Source organism: Psammomys obesus, unplaced genomic scaffold (assembly GCF_907164565.1).
Source record: "Psammomys obesus unplaced genomic scaffold, mPsaObe1.curated_primary_1811, whole genome shotgun sequence".
Lineage (NCBI taxonomy): Eukaryota > Metazoa > Chordata > Mammalia > Rodentia > Muridae > Psammomys > Psammomys obesus.
The window spans coordinates 6,436,638-6,455,691 of record NW_026596057.1 but is presented as its reverse complement, the minus strand read 5'-3'; the positions used below and the strand labels follow the sequence as shown (position 1 = coordinate 6,455,691).

At 36.8% G+C, this 19,054-nt stretch overlaps 1 protein-coding gene across 2 annotated transcripts in view; it reads left to right on the top strand.

Annotated features, from left to right (window-relative positions):
• Kifap3 (kinesin associated protein 3) overlaps nt 1-19,054 on the top strand; it is a 135,840-nt gene that overhangs the window by 49,036 nt on the left and 67,750 nt on the right. For both annotated transcript variants that reach the window (XM_055624497.1, XM_055624498.1), the window contains exon 11: nt 11,045-11,145. In XM_055624497.1, coding sequence (XP_055480472.1) covers nt 11,045-11,145 — 101 coding nt within the window. The remainder of the gene's footprint in view (nt 1-11,044; nt 11,146-19,054) is intronic.

The window sequence follows — 19,054 nt, the reverse complement described above, 5'->3', positions numbered from 1 at the left end:
TTTTGTTTTGTTTTTCCTTACAGGGTTTCTCTGTGCAGCCATGGCTGGCCTGGAACTCACCCTGTAGATCAGGCTAGCCACAAACTCACAGAGATCCACCTGTCTCTGCCTCCTGAGTGCTGGGATTAAATGCGTGCACCATCACCCTAGCTTGGAAAATACTTTGTTAATAAAGTAGGGAAGTACTGCATTAGAAGGTTTCATCAAAATGCTGTGATGCTTGAGGCTCCCTTCCTAAGCCTTAGGGTCACACTCCGAAAACTGGTGTATTGGAGTACTGCTTTGATGCCGTCAGCTCTCATTTCATTCACTCGGTCCTGCAGCAGTAACACGCTAGTTTAATTACCAGTTCAGATCTCACGAAGAAGACCCTTTTTATTCTGTCAGAATATATTTTCTTGGTTTTGGGCTTGTAGTTTTTCCTAGATTTTGAGGGATTTATTCCTACATTTTCTGTTTTTTTAATTCATTTTTTATCCCCATCCATATTCCTACTAATAACTTTATATTTGTATAGCTATGGCCACAAACCCTCTCATTTGCCGCAGACATTTCACTTTTAGACATTCGTTAGAACACTTGCCTTTTCTTTTTCCATAATTGTTTTCCAATTTATTTGGTACTGTTTGGAGTTGAAAGAGGCATGGCATCATGAAAGAGGAGACAGGAGGCCCTAAGCACAGTGGGGTCAGCATCAGACAATAAATTCTGGACGATTAACATATTAGTGGGGTAGAATTCTGTTCATTCAGTTTGTCATTGATGTCCCATCTCAGCAAGCACCTGGAATAGGAGAAGGGACAGGGCAATAGGACATGGAAGTGCTGGCCTAGAGAAGAGAGGCTGGCTCATCCATGAAACTAGGGAAATGCCAATAGTACAGCTGCAGAGCAGATGCAGGTACGAGAGGAACTATGGAAGCTGTTTTCTGTTTTTGTTTTTAACTGTTTCTACTTTTTCAGTAAAACAGAAAGAGGACGTGAGCTGAGCGTGAAGATAAGGACATTATTATCTCACTGCTGCGTGCCCCTCCCCCCTTTCTCTCTTCCTTCGCTTTTTCTCCCTATCCTCATTGTTGCACACACTTTTGAATGTTCTCAAATCCATCTCTCACCTCCACACAGCCTCCCTCAGACACCATCATCACACTTCTAAACTGCTGAACAGCATTTCTGTAGTTGTGTCCTCTTGAATTGTCATTTGTTTTCTAGGACATGATACCTTTAGAAATGCCCTAAGATACCAGTCGTTTTCAGTCTCTTGCTTCTGCCTCATTCCCCAGGCTGTATGTTTTAGAGTGCAGCCAAGTTCTTGTCCTGGACCTTATCTTCTAGCTGTTCTAGTCCTCTGGTGGCTTGTCCATTCCATCTAAATACTCTGCCCATAAAGATGACCCCCAAACAAATAAAATAATGCGTAATCTCAGCCTCCTCACCAAGGCCCCTCCTCCAGACATCCTGCTTGATAAGCTTTGCTAGCATTGAAGACTTTCTGACTGCAGAATTAAGCTCCTGATCTCTACTCCACCTCTGCATAAACTCAGCAAATGATTACTTCCTCTTTCAGTTAAAGATGCCCAAGATGGGGGATTTGTCTTTGACTGCTTTATTCTCTCCCACTCTACATCCAAACTGTCTGCTTTACTTTTAAAATATAACTACTACTGCCATAGTCCCAGACACAACCTTCTTTCCTGATTTAACCTAGTAGCATTATAACTGCTCTTTGTGTTTCCGCTCTTGTCCTACAGTCTGTTAACACAGCATGAAGTGACCCTCTTAATTAAATTAAATCCTCTCTACTCAAAATCCACTGTTAGGGGCTAGAGAGATGGTGGAGCTGGTGAGACCATTTGTTGCTCTTGCAAAGGGCTGAGGTTCAGTTCTCTGTACCGTCATAGTGGCTCACCGCCATTCATAACTCCAGGTCCAGAGAATCCAGCATGCTTGCTGCCCGCCACACACACCAGACACACATGGTGCACACGCATAAAAGCAGGCAAGACACTCAGACATCACACCCATCAGTTCTCAGAGACGGTAAGTTTCATGAAAATAGTGTTATTACTGTTGCACACTTCTGTGTCCCCAGGGCCGAAAGCATGACCAAGCACATGGTAGGTGTGTGGTTAGATGGGTAAATGGATGAAAGGAACATAGAAAAGTAACACGTGTTTAGAGATCTGCTTTCGCTTTCTCTGGGCTCTTTATTGACTGAATGACATTAGGTAAGTCAGTCGTCTTCACTCAGCCTTCTGTGTTGTGTAAAAATTGAGAAATAAAGTGAACCTATCCCAAGTTATTGTTCAGAGTATCTGATGTGAGAATTATATATTCATTCTGTAAGTGGGAAGCCCCGCAAATGTTCATTGTAATACAGATGGAGAACGGAAGGGAGGATAATGGTAGCACAGTGTGATATGGTAGGAACAAAACCACCTCCATTATCTATTTCTATCTTCCTTAGGATCATGATAGTACTTAATTTCACTCACATAGCTTCCCTTCATAATTGTGTAAGGACAGAAGTCATATTTCAAGGATGGTCCACTGAATGGTGCTTTATTTAATCTATTATTGGTCTTTAATGATTAAGTCCAGGAATTGAAAGTATATATACAATATACAACATTTTGTCCAAATAAAATATAGTGTCCTGAATATTTTACATTTATTTTGTGTATCTTTTTAAATTTTTGATTTTAATTATACTTTACTAAAGTACTGGTCTTTAACACATTTAAAGGAAAATAGATGTGTGACCTTCCTCTCACAGGTAGCATTCTTTAAGAGCACTGTTCAAATACATAAAATTAAAGATTTATTCCAGGCTTAACAAAATGGTCATTGAAAGTATTGAGAAGCGGGTCTGGAGGGATGGCTCGGTGGTTGAGAGCACCTCTGTTCTTGCAGATGACCAAGTTCCATTCCTAGGACCCATGTCAGATGGCTCAAATATGCCTCAATATAACCCCACAGAAACACAGGCACACATAGCTAAAAATAAATATAAAACATAAGTATTTAGATGTTATAGCACTTAATTAGTACCCTGCGATAACTCCATAATTCTTTTATAAGAAAAAATTAAAATGTTTCTCTTAAAATTGAAGAATTGGATTCATATTTTATGTAATTTGAGATTAGCATGTATTAAGCATTTTCACATACAATTTATGAACATATGTGTAAATTAAAACTTAACTCAAACATTTTCCCCTTTAGTCATCAGAGCCACACTATCTCTATCTCTTGTTCTGGTGTGGGACTCAATACTGTTTTCATGAAGCTTTTAATATACATTATATATATATATATATATATATATATATATTATATATATATATAATATTATACAACATGTATTTTTTTTCTTTTTTCTTTTTAAAGATGGTATCTCATTTTCTGCATAGGCTGGCCTCCTGCCTCAGACCTCTAAGTGCTGGATCATAAGATATGCCACTGCAACCAGAAAAAGTGACTGTTTTTACCTCTCTTTTTTCTTCATAATTTAAAACTTGACCCAAGTTTCTATCTGCACAAACGTTGGTAGTCATTTGTTTGGTTGGCTTTGCATGAACTGACTTTATTGGGATTTCTAGGCTCCAAAGCTTACATTGACTGTTGCACAGTCTCAGTGGGAATGATGGTAAAACATAGTCTTCATTGGCAGACATGTTATTTCTCACTCTATGAGCAGACCCAAACCTGGGTTTGAGGATGGCAATGGTGCCTGGCTTATTTTTGCATAAAATATACTTAGGTGTTTTGGAGCATTTTACTGGGTTGTAGAAAGATTTCATTAACAGGTAGGGAGTTAATCCAGGTCAAGAGTTAAGTGACAAATGTTTGATTCTTCTGGTTCAGACAAATCCGGTTTCCCCTTCTGCTGGACTGTATACTTTGGCCATATAGATATAAAAGGTTATTTCTTTTTTTTTTTGTATTTTATTTTTTTCTTATCAGTTACATTTTATTAACTCTGTACCCCAGCCGTGTCCCAATCCCTCATTCCCTCCCAGTCCCTCCCTCCCTCCCTCATCTCCACCGTGCCCCTTGCCAAGTCTACTGATAGGGGGGACCTCCTCCCCATTCATCTGATCCTGTTTTGTCAGGTATCTTCAGGACTGGCTGCAAAGCTCTCCTCTGTGGCCTAACAGGACTGCTCCTCCCTTGGGGGGTGGGGAGGCCAAAGAGCCTGCCATTGAGTTCCTGTTAGAAATAGTAAAAGGTTATTTCTTATGACCATTCTGTCATACTGTCTTAATGAAAGCTGACAGTTATATTCCAACCATCTTTGAAGTTCTCCCACCAGGTTAAAGTCATACACACACACACATGTATGTATGATAAATTCATATGCATACATAGATATGTGTATGTGTTTAAATTTTAATTTATCATCAATATCATAAATGAATGAATAAAACATGTCTTTTGTGCTTTGGAAGTGGCCTTTTTAGACTTGTTTATTAAAAACTAGAAATGGTCAGATTAATGTTTTCCAATCCAGTTATTTGAGACTAGTTTGCTTTTATGATAGTATTAAGGAAATAAGTCAGTTCTTGAAAAAAAAAAAAAAAGAGTAACTTGGTTTAGCCTGATTATTACCAAAATGTGAGGGAATTTCACACATCTGTTTCAGAAGGCAGCTCCTCATAGACTACTGCATTGTTCAGTTTTAATAGGCCTCATTTATCCTGTAAATAAACTTCCATGTTCTTACCTGATCAAGTGAGTGAACAATAGGGGTCAGGTGGGGCAAACACTTTAACAGAAAGCACATGTCTCCACCAGGCCGAGGTAGAACCATATCAAGACGCTTGAAGTTATTAATGGCAGTAAAATTTATGCTTCCCCCTGTTTTCCCAATTAAATCAAGAAGTCTTTTTTCCTAAGATTCTTCTATCACCAGCTGGTTCCAATACTGTGTGTGTGAACATTGCCTGGGGTATCTCCATCCTACATGGTGAAATTTGGCACATTAAGTGAGTAGTTTGGACTCTGAGCTAGAAAGAAGTTCTTGTTAAGGGCTTTATTTTGGCCCTTATCATTTATATCTAGAGTTGGGCATGTAGTAAGGTTTTTTACAAACAAGTTATTACAGTATTCTCTGGACATAATAAAACAGTTTATAACAAGGTAATAAACTGAGTGAATTCATGTTGAAAATAACTAGTTGAACATGTTTATAAGAATGAAAATTTGTCAGTTTTGAATATTAGAGTACCTAGAATAATTAATGTACAGTTAGCTTACGTTAATGTTTAGCTTAATGGAAGATTTATAATTTCTCACTTTGATAGGGAATTGAACACAGTACTTTAACCACAAAACTCTTTGTTTAACTTGTTTAGTGCTGATCATTGTAACCTAGAGATGCTTTCAGTTTTCCCACTTAACTTTTGGTTTAAAATTGTTGTGTTGTTATCTGTTCAATTCCTTATATACGTGCTGTCAGTAAATCTATTGTTAGAAGAAAAAAAAAAAAAAGACCATCCAGTAGAACTGCAGCCTTAAAAATTGGTTTGTCCAAATTCCAATTTAAATCAAATCTCTTTCATTGTAATTCATACGTATTTGCTGTAATGAATTAAGCATAAAATCATATAGAAATATCTATGAAGAATGTTCTATAACTGAAAATGTGAGTCATTGGTAAAGTGCTTATACAGCATGCCTGAGGCTCTAGGTTCAATCCCAACACCAGAAAAATAATTTTCAATAATAAACTTAAATGCATTTTAGTACATTTTGATATAGAAGATACTTATATTAAATAATTACTGTAGATAACTTTTGAGAAGTTGGCTTAACCTGTGACATTTTCTTCATACTATTAATAGGAATTCATATTATTAATAGGAAGTAAGAGCACTAATGCTGTATTAAATTTAGACATGATAGTTGTAGCATGCCGTATTCAGAGAGCATTTTCAGGATAGTATCACCTTAATGATGCACTATTCTAACATAGGTGTGCTTCTATTCCTGTTTTTCTTTGCTTGGAGTGTTCTACTTTGAACTAAGAAGACATGGGGTGTAGAAGGGAATAAGAGTCTGGCTAATAATGCACGTCATAATGTGTGTTCTCACTCTGTTCTGTACTGTCGACCTGAGTCTGTAACAAGAGCAGAAATTTGATTTTGTATTCTAATGTTCAAAACTCATATTTCTTCCTGAGTGATCTGTACGTGGAAAGTCTCCAGTGCCTTACAAAATTAGTGACTGAGTGGTGTTTCTACTGATCAGAGATTTAAAAAAAAAAAAAGAAGATATTTAAAACTCAAAACTGATCACCATGTGTTTGCCTCTTAGTTGGCAGAAAAATCGATCATGAGAGCAGTCCAGAAAGCTGATTTTCTTCCTGCTTCAGCTGCTCCACCTGAATTACACCTATAAATTTCTTTAAAAAGAAAAGGGGGCAATACTTCTTATAAACACTTGAATGTACTTTATAAGTGCAATAATTCCCACAAAACAGTTACTGGAGTTAATGGCCAGTTTGTTAAGGTATTAGCTGCCCTCAGCTGGGAATGACCAATTTTGGGAAGAATGGCTGCACAAATGCTAAGATAATTCAGTAACCCATTCAAATAATGATCCAGCTAGTTAACGGTGAATTCCTGTGGAAATCCTATCAAAGTGCTTATAACCTCTGCATTTAATAGCCAACGACTTCATCATAATTCACGTTTATTGCCATAAATACCAAAGGAATCATAATGACTGGGCCATTTTTTTCAGCCTTGTCCTTATTACTTGAACAGATTTGACTAATTCACATCCAGATATTAGGATCTACTTCCCAAAATATTCCATCTGTCCACTGCTTTGCTCAAAATCCGCAGAGCCCTTAGTCCCATGCCAACATACTCATGGCTGGCAGCCTGTTTTTGCTTTGGATGCCATTAGGGAAAGTTGCTATAAATAACTTTTAAAGGAGTTCTCATTTGGAAGGCCTGCCATGCAAAGAATATAGAAGGGCTGTGATAGGTTAGGTGGAGTTTATGGCTGATGAGAAAATCATACAAGATGGTCCAGGATTCTTGTAGAAAAAAACTAGACAAACAAGAAGATGATGGTCTTTACAATATGAGAGTTTCCCTAATATTTAATTTTAAAAGATGTATCTCAGTCACTTGGCAGGGAACTAAAAATGTGTGTTGTCTAGTCAAAACAAAAGATAACAGCCTTCTGTGAAATCTTTTTTTTTTTTTTTTGCACTCATATACCATAAAAACCTATGTAAACATGATGTTCTGTGATTGGTAAGCATAATTGTGTCAAATATAAAATATGATTGTTAAAATCCATGAATTGTAGTTGCTCTGATTTCAAAATATTAGCATCAGGCATACCTGCTTTTATTTGTAAGAGTATCAAATATTGTATTTTTTCTTTATTTTTTATTATCCTTTATTATAATTTATTCAATTTGTATCCCAGCTGTAGCACCCTCCCCCTTGTCTCCTCCCAGTCTCACCCTCCCTCCCTCCAATATGTCCCTACCCTAGTCCACTTCTATGGGAGGTCCTCCTCCCCTTCCATCTGACCCCAGCCTATCAGGTCTTATCAGAACTGGTTGTATTGTCTTCCTCTGTGGCCTGGCAAGGCTGCCCCTCCCCCACCAGGGGGAGATGATCAGAGAGTCTTTCACTGAGTCCATACCAGAGAAAGCCCCTGCTCCCCTTATTAGGGACCCCACTTGGATACTGAGTCTATGGGCTACATCTGAGCCTGGATTTTATGCCTCTCCATGCATTGTCTTTGGTTGGGGTATCAGTCTCTGCAGGGCCCCCAGAGCTCAGGTTTTTTTTTTCCTCTATTGGTCTCCTTTTGGAGCTTCTGTCCCCTCCAGGTCTTTCTGTCTTCCCTTCTTTCATAAGTTTACCTGTACTCTGCCCAGAGTTTGGCTATGAGTCTCACTCAGCCTCTGCTTCAATACTTCGATCAGTAGTCTTTCAGAGGCCGACTGTGGTAGGCTTCTGTCCTGTTCCCTGTCTTCTCTTGCTCCATTGTCTATCACTTTGTCCTTCTGAATGAGGATTGATCATCTTACCCAGGGTCCTCCTCCTTGCTTAGCTTCTTTAGGTGTACAGATTTTAGTATTTTTATCCTATATTATATGTCTAATATCCACTTTTAAGTGAGTAGATACCATGTGTGTCTTTCTGCTTCTGGGATAGCTCACTCAGGATGGTCTTTTCTAGTTCCTACCATTTGTCTGCAAATTTCATGGTTTCCTTGTTTTTAATTACTGAGTAGTATTCCATTGTGTAAATGTACCACAATTTTTGTATCCATTCCTCCATTGAAGGACATCTGTTTTGTTTCCAGATTCTAGCTATTACAAATAAAGCTGCTATGAACATAGTTAAGAAAATGTCCTTGTTGTATACTTGAGCATCCTTTGGATATATGCCTAGGAGTGGTACAGCTGGATCTTGAGGTATTTATTATTCCTAATTGTTTGAGAAAGTGCCAAATTGATTTCCAAAGTGGTTGTACAAGTTTATATTCCCACCGCAATGGAAGAGGGTTCCCCTTTCTCAACATCCTCTTCAGCATTTGTTGTCACTTGAGTTTTTGATCTTAGCCATTCTGATGGGTGTAAGGTGAAATCTCAGGGTTGTTTTCATTTGCATCTTACTGATAACTAAGGATGTTGAACATCTCTTTATGTGTTTCTCTGCCATTTGATATTCCTCTATTGAGAATTCTCTGTTTATCTCTGTGACCCATTTTTTAATTGGATTACTTGGTTTGTTGGTGTTTAACTTCTTAACGTTCTTTATATATTCTGGATATCAGCTCTCTGTCAGATATAGGGTTGGTGAAGATCCTCTCCCAGTCTGAAGTCTGTCATTTTCTTCTGACAACAGTGTCCTTTGCTTTACAGAAGCTCTTCAGTTTCATGAGGTCCCATTTATTGGTTGTTGCTCTTAGAGCCTGTGCTGTTGGTATTCAGGAAGTTGTCTCCTGTGCCAATGAGTTCAAGGCTCTTCCCCACTTTTTCTTCTAACAGGTTCAGTGTGTCTGGTTTTATGTTGAGGTCTTTGATCTACTTAGACTTTAGTTTTGTGCAAGGTGATAAGTATGGATCTACTTGCATTTTTCTACATGTATATATCCAATTAGACCATTTTAAATCCATACTTCTCTAAAAATTCATGCCTTCAAATAATAAATAGAAATCTTATGCTTTGTATAGCTATTGGCTTACTGGCCTCCATCTTAAGATTTTAAATATTACTTTCTCCTCCATTTTTATTTCTTACCTTTACATTTAAGATGATGGTCTTTATTCATACCACATATCTCCTCAGGTTTCTTTCAGCTTTTTTGTTTGTTTATTTTCAAATAAGAGACCAGAAATTTACCTTAAAATAATCCAAAGTGACCTTGTGTAGTGGTGCACAATCCCAGCACTAGGAGACAGGGACAGGTGAATCTCTTGTGAGCTTGAGGCCAGCCTGGTCTACATAGTTAGTTCCAGAACATCTAGGGCTACACAGAGAAACCCTGTCTTAAAACAACAAATACAAACTGTACTCTCTCATGAATACAGATTTCTACTTCTTATAATGTTATAAAGAAAAAAATAAATGTTTCAGATATAAAATTCCTTTACCACATATATTTATCTTAAGTAGATGAATTAGTAATTCATAATTTTATTTAAGATAAAAATATTTACTTGTCTTCATATGTGAAACATATGGTACACATTAATTTTTTTTTAATCCAAAGGAGTTCTTGTTGTTGCTGATTTATTCTGGCAGAACTAGAAATTGGACTGGGGCTTGTACATATCTACATGGGCCCTCGACCAAGGAGCTAAACTTCCAGTCCTATTTTGTTGTTGATGATGTTTACATTGGAGCAGGTTCTTATTAAAGTGCCAGTCTAGCCTTGAACTCACTATGTAAGCCAGGCTTGAATTTGTGATCTTCCTGCTACATGTTCTGAGCAGAGTTGGGATCATTCATGACCCTTCTCACAATTTCTCAATCCCCATTCAGAAAGCCAAAATCAACCAAATTTAAAAGATATGTTGTCTCAATTTAAAATAATTCTGCTTGAAAGATGTACTTCATTTTATTATCTAATAATGTTTAAAGTTCTCGACAAATGAAAATAATACCTTGTGTGGAAAAATGTTTCTTTCTATTGTATAAGAATTTTTAAGACCATTATTCCTGGGAGGAGGGCTTGAGAGCAGACCAGCCTGTGTTAAAATCCTTGCCCAACTTTCCAAGGGCATATGATAAGTACCAGTTTGTCTAAACTGGAGGTTCCTCATGTAAAAGATGATAAGGTCTTTTGGAAGATTATTCTGAACACTCAGTGCTCAGCTGTGTCTGAAGTATGGCTCTTTTGCATGGTAGATACCTAATAGTGGTTACTGTTAGTCACTATTGTTATTGATTACCTTGGTAAACATACTAATCTTGGGATCAAACTGAAGAGGTTATATATGCTGGGCAAGGCCCTCTACACTGAGCGAAATCCCTACCACAGAACAATATTAGCCTCAGAACTCCAGGGACCTTTCCCAGGCTATAACGAATTTTTGGCTTTTAGCAGTTTCTGGTGAAAGTTTATTTTTTGTATTACTGATGCTTTTCTACTTGTTTCAGCAGCCCACTGGTCTTCTAGGTTTTATTAAAGTCAAATATATGCATTTATGATATCTTAGACATAAAGACTGCAAGGCAACTGTACTAAAATGTATTTTGATTCAGTTGTAAGGGTGGGGAGTCCTTTATACTAGGTCACTGGGAGAAGTATACTTTTAGGAATTAAATTATTTTCTAAAATATATCATAAAAAGTGGACATATGTCTTGATGCTTCACAATTAATGTGTGATTTAAAATAATGTGCTCAAATGCTTTCCTGATCAAAGTTATATAAATATTTGATTTAACAGTTTAAGAGTTTTTAGTATATAACATCACTAACTTGAGTATAGTATATTAACGTGTATGGCATATATCGTTTTACCCATGATTTGCTTTTTTTTTTTTTTTTTGTTCCCAGGGAATGAAAACTACAAACAAATAGCAATGTGCGTGCTTTATCATATAAGCATGGATGACCGCTTTAAATCAATGTTTGCATATACTGACTGCATACCACAGGTAAGAGGCTTACGTTAGAAAAACATTTAAGAACTGTGTTCATCCCTAAATTGGATATCTGTATTGCATCCTCTCTCCTCAAGGCTCAGGGGTCGCTGTAGAAAACAGGCTCATGTGTAACTGTACTGGTTGGAAGCAGTGGGTGACTGCAGGACTACAGTGTCTGCCGGACACAGAAGGGCAGCTGTCCCTGTGAACTCTGTTAGGGCAGGGTTCACAGCCAGACCAAACCTCACCATGGAGAGGAAGGTAGAGATAAAGGCTTGTCCCTAGCCAGGGAGCTCTTAGCAATTGATAGCTACTAGGGCACAGTCCTTAAAGTCACTTTAAGAATGTCACCCCTGGTAGTTGACTGTACTCTTCTGGAAGGTCACACATTGAAGACTATTTTAGCACCACAATTGGACTTGATAGGTGAAAATAAAGAGGACACAAAGATGTCTTGGTAAGGAAGGGGTGGAAGAGTCTGGAAGGATTTGGGGTAAGTGTATGAATATGATCAGAACACATTGTACAAAATCCTCAAAGACCTAGTTTTTAAAAATTAAATATTAAATTTTATTCTTAAAGAAATATCACTTTTCTCTCTTAGATCTCCTGTTCCTTAAAATACTAACAGTACAATTTTTATGAAAATTTTGGAAATACAGAGCTGGGCACATAGCTTAATGGTAGCCCCACTGCTTGGAGTGCTTGATGCCTGTCACATCAAATACAGAATGGTTATCCATATTCCAGTGATATCCAATACCTTCCTACCTTTCTTGTGGTTTTTTTTTTTTGAGATTTATTTAGTGTGTATGAGTTTAGTCTGTATGTTTATCTGTGCACCACATGTATACAGTACCCTCAGAGGCCAGAAGAGAATGCCCAGTCCCTGGAAACTGGAGTTACAGACAGCTGTGAGCCATCATGTAGATGCTAAGAATCAAAGGTCCTCTAGAAGAGCAGCCTGTGCTCTCAACTGCTGAGCCATCACTCCAGCCCCTTTTAAGTTATGAAAGTAATAATATATTAGGTTATATCACATATAACATTTTCATATATGACTTTATTTACTGAATAGATCATATATGTACTCATTTAGTTGAATATTCTTCACAAACTATCTCTAATAATAGTATATTATGCTTAATGACCACAATTAAATTTTGTTAAATTATATGCTTAGATTTTTAAGTATTTTCATTATTTTTATTGTTATTATTATTAGTCACAATTTATTCACTTTGTATCCTGGCTGTAGGCCACCTTCCTCATCTTCGTCAGTCCCACCCTCCCCTCCTCTTCCCCGCTATGTCCCTCCCCTAGTCCTCTGATAGGGGAGGTCCTCCTCCCCTTTTATCTGATCCTAGCCTGTCAAGTCTCATCAGGACTGTCTGGATCCTCTTTCTCTGTGGCCTAGTAAGGCTACCTTGCCAGGGTGAAATGGTCAAATAGCAAGCAATGAAGTTCATGCCAGTGACAGCCGCAGCTCTCCTTACTACTGAACCCCATAGAGACAGCTGTCCCTGGGCCACATCTGAGCAGGGAGTCTAGATCCTCTCCATGCATAGTCCATGGTTGATTCGTCAGTCTCCAGGCACCCCTGGGCCCAGATTATTTGGCTCTGTTGGTCTCCTTGTGGAGCTCCTGTCCCCTTCAAGTCTTTTTATCTTCCCCTTCTTCCATAAGGTTTCCTGCCTTCTGACCAAAGTTTGCCTATGAGTCTCAACATCTGCTTCGATACTCTGGTGGGTAGAGATTTTCAGAAGTCCTCTGTGGAAGGTTCCTGTCTGGTTCCCTGTCTTCTCCTACTTCCGATGTCTATCCTGTTTGGCCTTCTGAATGAGGATTAAGCATCTTCCCTATTGTCCTCCATATGTTTAGATTTTTCCAGGTTATCACATAAAAGCATCAAATCTAAGCATATGTAAGCACATGAAGATAACATGATAAAATTAGTCATGAATGCTTGTCTATATCTTTGCAGTCATGAGTGCTTATCCACCTCTTTGAGGTTTTTATTTTTTAAGCTTCAATTCATAACAGCAGAATACCTAGATCAATAAGAAAGAGCTCTGAGTCTTCATATTGATTCAGTTACCTTCTGAAAAGAATGTTTATATGTCTAGCCACCATTTTACCATTAACAATAATTGTTTTCATTATTTCTCTAAAATGTGGTGCTTCAAATTTTTGATGTATTTCCATTTCTAGAATATTGGTGAAGATGACTATTTTAACATCTATATTATATTCTAAAATTTTCATTCAATTTTTCTAGTGGCATATTAATATTATTGATATATAGTATTAATTTTGTAGTGTTTTAACAGTCACGTTATAAATATTTCCCATGTTTGTCCCATGCTTTTTTATTTTGTTGATAGTTTTAAAGTTTTAAGTACTTTGCATTCTGTGGTGACAAAATGCTTCATCCAAATTCTTTGTTTTTATAGTGCTGTTCTCAAGAATGGTTCTGTAATTCATCTGTGTGATATATTTCATATGTTAGGTCTGTAGCCTTAAAGAAGCATACTTATTTTTAACCTATTTTATAAAACTAGAGACTTACTGATCATGCTCTCAGTGTGCTTACATCCATGAACTCACTCTTGTATCCACAAGTCACCAGTAAATGAAGCTCCAATAGCATGAATCCTGGATGCTTGGACTACTGATTGGTATTTTACTATATTATTTTTATGGAAGAGTTTCTAAGATATCAAAAGAAAATTCAGAAGATATACACAGATAAAATAAAAATGAGGCTTTGAAAACTCGAAGAGCAAGACTGGTTTACACTCTTAACTCTTAACACTTCCGGCTGTACCACTTCCCGTTGCTATTATGAAGGCGGCTCAGGTTTCTCTTTCACTCTTTCTAATGAGTCAGAATTAAATGTGCTTTTCTGGAATTTTAACCTTTTCCTTACATGCATTTAAAAACGTATGCTATTTCAAAGGATTGTTCCTTAGCCTCATGTGTTAGAGGGCAAACTTGTTGTGTATGTAGCACTAGACCTCCTTCAAAGAAGACTTAGCATGTCTTCACAGTGGTAAGCTGTGTCAGCTGATAGTCCATGCAGTGTAGACAAACTTTCCAGCATGCTTACAGTAACAGTAGCCATGTCCAAGGAGATTATAGGTGATTCACTGCAGCCTGGCTCCAACGCTTCCAGAAGTTTCTGCTTTGCAGTGTCTGAGCTTCATTGACTACAGGATATTAGTTGGAAAGCAGCCAAAGAAATATATTCTCTCAAGGAATGACTTTTTATCCAGATGTAGGTTTTAAAAAATAGTAACATTAAAAGAGAATAAACACAAATCAGGAAGAGGTGGGGAACTTATTACATTGAAGTTTGAATTTGGAGTTATCCTACTCTTGTAGAATGTGTGATCTCAAATATAAAATATGAAACTTTAAATGACACAGAAAGAGGAGCCTGTTTAGACTGATTTTTAGACATGGTTGTAATTGCAGCTTAAAACTTGGTGTGTACAAAGTTCCCACATCCTTTCAAAACAGTCTTCCTCTGTGTTCACTTGACAGAAAGTGTTCTGATATCATATATGTTGATGATGTAATTTTTAAAACATTTGTAATCAGGGTTTTGTGAGCCAAAATTTCCAAAACCCATTCAAGTTTTGACAATTTTATGTTCTTTATTTGTTCCCTTACTTTTTATTTTATTTTTTTAATCTTTGTGAGATTTTGATTCTTGGAAGAATAGGAAGATTATATATACCAAATTATATTGTAAATATCTTGAAGCTTTTTAGGATGAGGTAATATTTAATAAAAACCAAGTGATAGTCTAGAATATATTTATTCCTGAAGAACCATTTAGTCTATAACTTTTATTTCATACTCTCAGTTTTGACACACTTAGGGAAAAGCTAATGTGCTTTTGTTGCCACCCAATGTTCATTGCAAAATAAAAGAATAGTAGAAAACAAATTAAAAAATGAAATGAAATTAGAATGTTTCCTTCAGAAAATAAAAATGTGCTTCTGTTGGGGCAGTGACTGTGCTTCCAGTAGGGCTTAAACTTACCACATCATCCCGGTCGACTTATGCAGTAAAGAAAGCTCTATCACGGTGGTAGTGTCTGTGGGTCAGTGTGAGTTTTGTTCTCTTTGAATTATTGCCATTAATTTATTTTAAAATTAAGTAATAAAAATCTTCAAATATTACACCTGAATTTTTTAGAGAAGTCAAAAAGTAACTTTGAAGGCAGAAATGCAATGGCTCATCAGTGATTCATATCTATTTTAGTGATCAGAGAGAATGTTTAGTGAGATTGTATTTTTAAAATTACATAAGATGACATGAATATATATACTGTCTAGACTGCAAATAAAGTATAGCTTTTAGTAAAATGTGAGTCTTTCTCATTTTTGATGCATTCATAGTGCAATATCTTGTAAGTATTGTACAGGACAAACTCGTAATTAGATCAGAGTTCACTTTTTGAAAATACTAAATGTCCAGAGTAGGTGACCATAGATGCACATTTCTCAAAATCTCTCCCAGTATTGCATCACTTTGCTTTCTTTGTACTTTATTGCCTGTAATTATTCAATGAGTTCTCATTTGCTTCCACTATTTGTCATTATTCCTCAAAATTTGGGTTCAGGTCATCTTTTTTAATGCATTATCTTACTGGGCTCAGTGGGTGGATTGTTTCAGGTAAGTGTCTTTGGATAACCAGGAGTTAATGGTTGTAGTCTAATAATAGTTAAAAGTACACATTAACAGTTCATTGTTATTGAGACCTCTGAGCTGCATGTTTTGTTTAAATAGGTGCAAATGCTATCCAGATGCTTATAAAAGTATTTATTGGTAATAGAATGGCCAATCAAAGTACATGGTTAGGTAGTGATGTCATGGTGTTATTTAATATTTTGCCCTAGAACAGCAGGCAAGAGTCGTCAGAGTGATCCACATGTTTTCCACCGCGGTTGTCCTGTTTGGTCCTACTTTGATCTACATGCTTCTTTTTAGCTGAATGCTGGTGAACGTCCTTTCTGACAGCCCTCTTTGCTCTTGCTGCCATTATCTGCTGAGTTCAGAAACCAGAGCATCACTTCAAACAGGAGAGCTAGGGAGTAGCCAGTCAGAAGAGATTCCTGCGGCATGCACAGTTCTGGCATAATCATTCAAAGATGTTTGGGTAGGGGGGTGGGGCAGCAGAGGTGTATGAGAACACAGAGAGCGGTGGGGGTTGGCCTCTGGTCACTGGTAAATAAGTGAAGGCAGGTGCCAGAGAGTCTAGACACGGTGATTTCAGTCTTGGGTCTTTGGTATCTGATACTCAATATGGGACTTGTCTGATTGAACACTATTGCTTCTTCATTGCACAGGCTGAAGACCTTTTAGTGCCTTCCTGTTAGATTAGTAAGAGATGAAAACAGACAGTTAAAACAGAACAAATCTAGTTTTAATATTTCCTAGTTGTCAGTAATTACCCTTGTGTTTGAAGTACCCTGGGTAGCAATCAAATTAAAGACAACTGCACCGTGACTCTTGGAGTTTGAATTAAGCTGGTTTTAAATCTGAGTGCTTTAAAAGGGGAGTGATTTTATTGTGATGAAACAATGATTTTCTATTAGGATTCACTTATAACTTAAATTTTCTCTCAGTATTTAGGATGGGGTAATAAAATTTTCAAACCAGACCTTCTTTTAAAAATCTGATTGTTTCTACAAGAGATTTAGGAAGGGAATTATTTTTTAATCTGTGGCTTCTAAGTATGTCACCTGCAACCACATTTTTCAAAGGTAATTTTTATACTTCAAAGGCTAATTTGAAATAAATATTTGTTACAAGAAGTAGCTTACCTTCTTAAAGCATTGCTTCAATGGAATATATTTTCATTCTAAAAGGTTTCATAGCAACAGTCTGAAAATAGCAGTAACAGATTTTGAATTATACTATGAAACAATATTAATCAGCAGATAATCACCCACATTTTTTTGCTAATTTGTTTATTTTTTAATTGGCTGACAGCAAATCTGTTAACTATATATCCAGTAAATTAAGATTATTTTATCTTTGGCCTAGAGTCTTTTTATAGTATAACATTGCTAAGTGTTAATGATCTTTACTCAGAGACTCATTAGTGACACATTTGTGGTTTGTGACCTGCCCTCTGGGGAGGACCTGATACATGCTAGTGATTCAGCTGCACATAGCATAGTTCCTGCACATAGATTACTACCACGTTGTTAGAATTGTGCATGACAGTTGGAACTGAATAGTGTTCTTCAGTTTGTTTCAAACTACTTGTTGCTAACAACCAGAATTACTGGTTTTGCCTGTGTTGACTGTGTACCCTTTTTATAGGTATCTGGAACCAACACAAAGTACTTAAAACCGTAGTTTGCAGAATGGGTTCTAAAATAAAAACATGTTTACTTTACTATATACAAAACAATAATTAAAGAAAAAGAGGCTATGAATTTGAAAAAGAGCATTTGTGGGGCATACACGGAAGGGATTGGAGGGAGGAAAAGAAATGGCATAATTAATGTAATTATAATCTCAAAAACTAAAAAATGTAATAAAAATAATAATAAACCTTATTAATGGAAGTATATGGTTCTAAAAGTTATTATCCTAAAATATAATATGGAAATGTTTAGGTTATATGTCTTAGAGTGTTTTTTATATGTTATGTCTTTATTATATATACCTTGTGTAACTTATTTTTATCTTATCTTTATCTGTTATAAGCAACTGTGACTTACCAATAATGTCTTTAGTTAATATGCAGTAATTAAAGTTGTTGATTTCCCCATAATATAAGAATGTTTTCTGCAGCTGGAGCGGTAGTTCAGCAGTTAAGAATACTGACTATTCTTCTAGAGGACCTGGGTTCAATTCCCAGCACCCACATGGCAGCTCACAACTGTCTGAAACTCCAAGATCTGACACCTTCACATGTCACACACATACATGCAGGCATAACACCAGTGCACATAAAATAAAAAATAATTTTTTAAAGGATGTTTTCTGAATCATGTGAATTTGCTAACTTTCCCTTTTTTATGAAAACTGTCACTGATTAACAAATCTAAATTATGGCTACTAGTGTAGAGTTCAGCCAGTAAAATGTCTGCCACACAATCATGAAGCCCTGACTTTGATTTCTAGAAAAAGAAAATGGTGAAGGTGATGGTGCGAGTATTAGTGAGGCCTGGGTGGTGCTGGTCAGCCACTTGGTGACTTCCAGATTCCAGTAAGAGACTGTGTCCCCAAAATCAAGATAGACAGAACCTGAAGAAGGATCCTCAAGCTTGTCATCTTGCGTCCGCATATGCACACACACACCTCCTTAGAAAGACCACATATAAACATAATAAATAAATAAATTGCTATTGGCATACATAGCTTTGCTTTTCTTTCTGTTTGTTGCTAGTCAAACCCTCTTCATCTCTATTTGACTTTCTTTCTCATTTTGTGTCTGCACAAGCCTTAGTATCTAGTCTGCAGTTTTAGAAGTCATTCATGCATGACAGTTTCTAACATCACACCTCAAAGACAAAGCTTGGGCCTCTACTCTAGCTTCCTACAAAATATCTGTACTTCGTAGACTCCAACAGTAACAAACCAGAAGTATTCTTTTCCCTTTTCAGCTTCTAAGCCTTTTACTAGATGTTGGCAACATCATCCCTGTCATTGTCAGTGCAGGATCCCAGGAGTCATCTTTCAGTCCTTTTTCATTAGCCCCAATGTCTAGTCCGTTAAGTCCTATTTTCATTCTCTTCCATTAGTAAATCTATAGCAATTCCTTTTATTTCTGTACCAATTGTACAACATAGCTAGCCCAGGTAGCCCTCTATTTAGTTGGGCTTTTCCTCTACATACATGGTTTTCTATCTATCTATCTATCTATCTATCTATCTATCTATCTATCTATCTA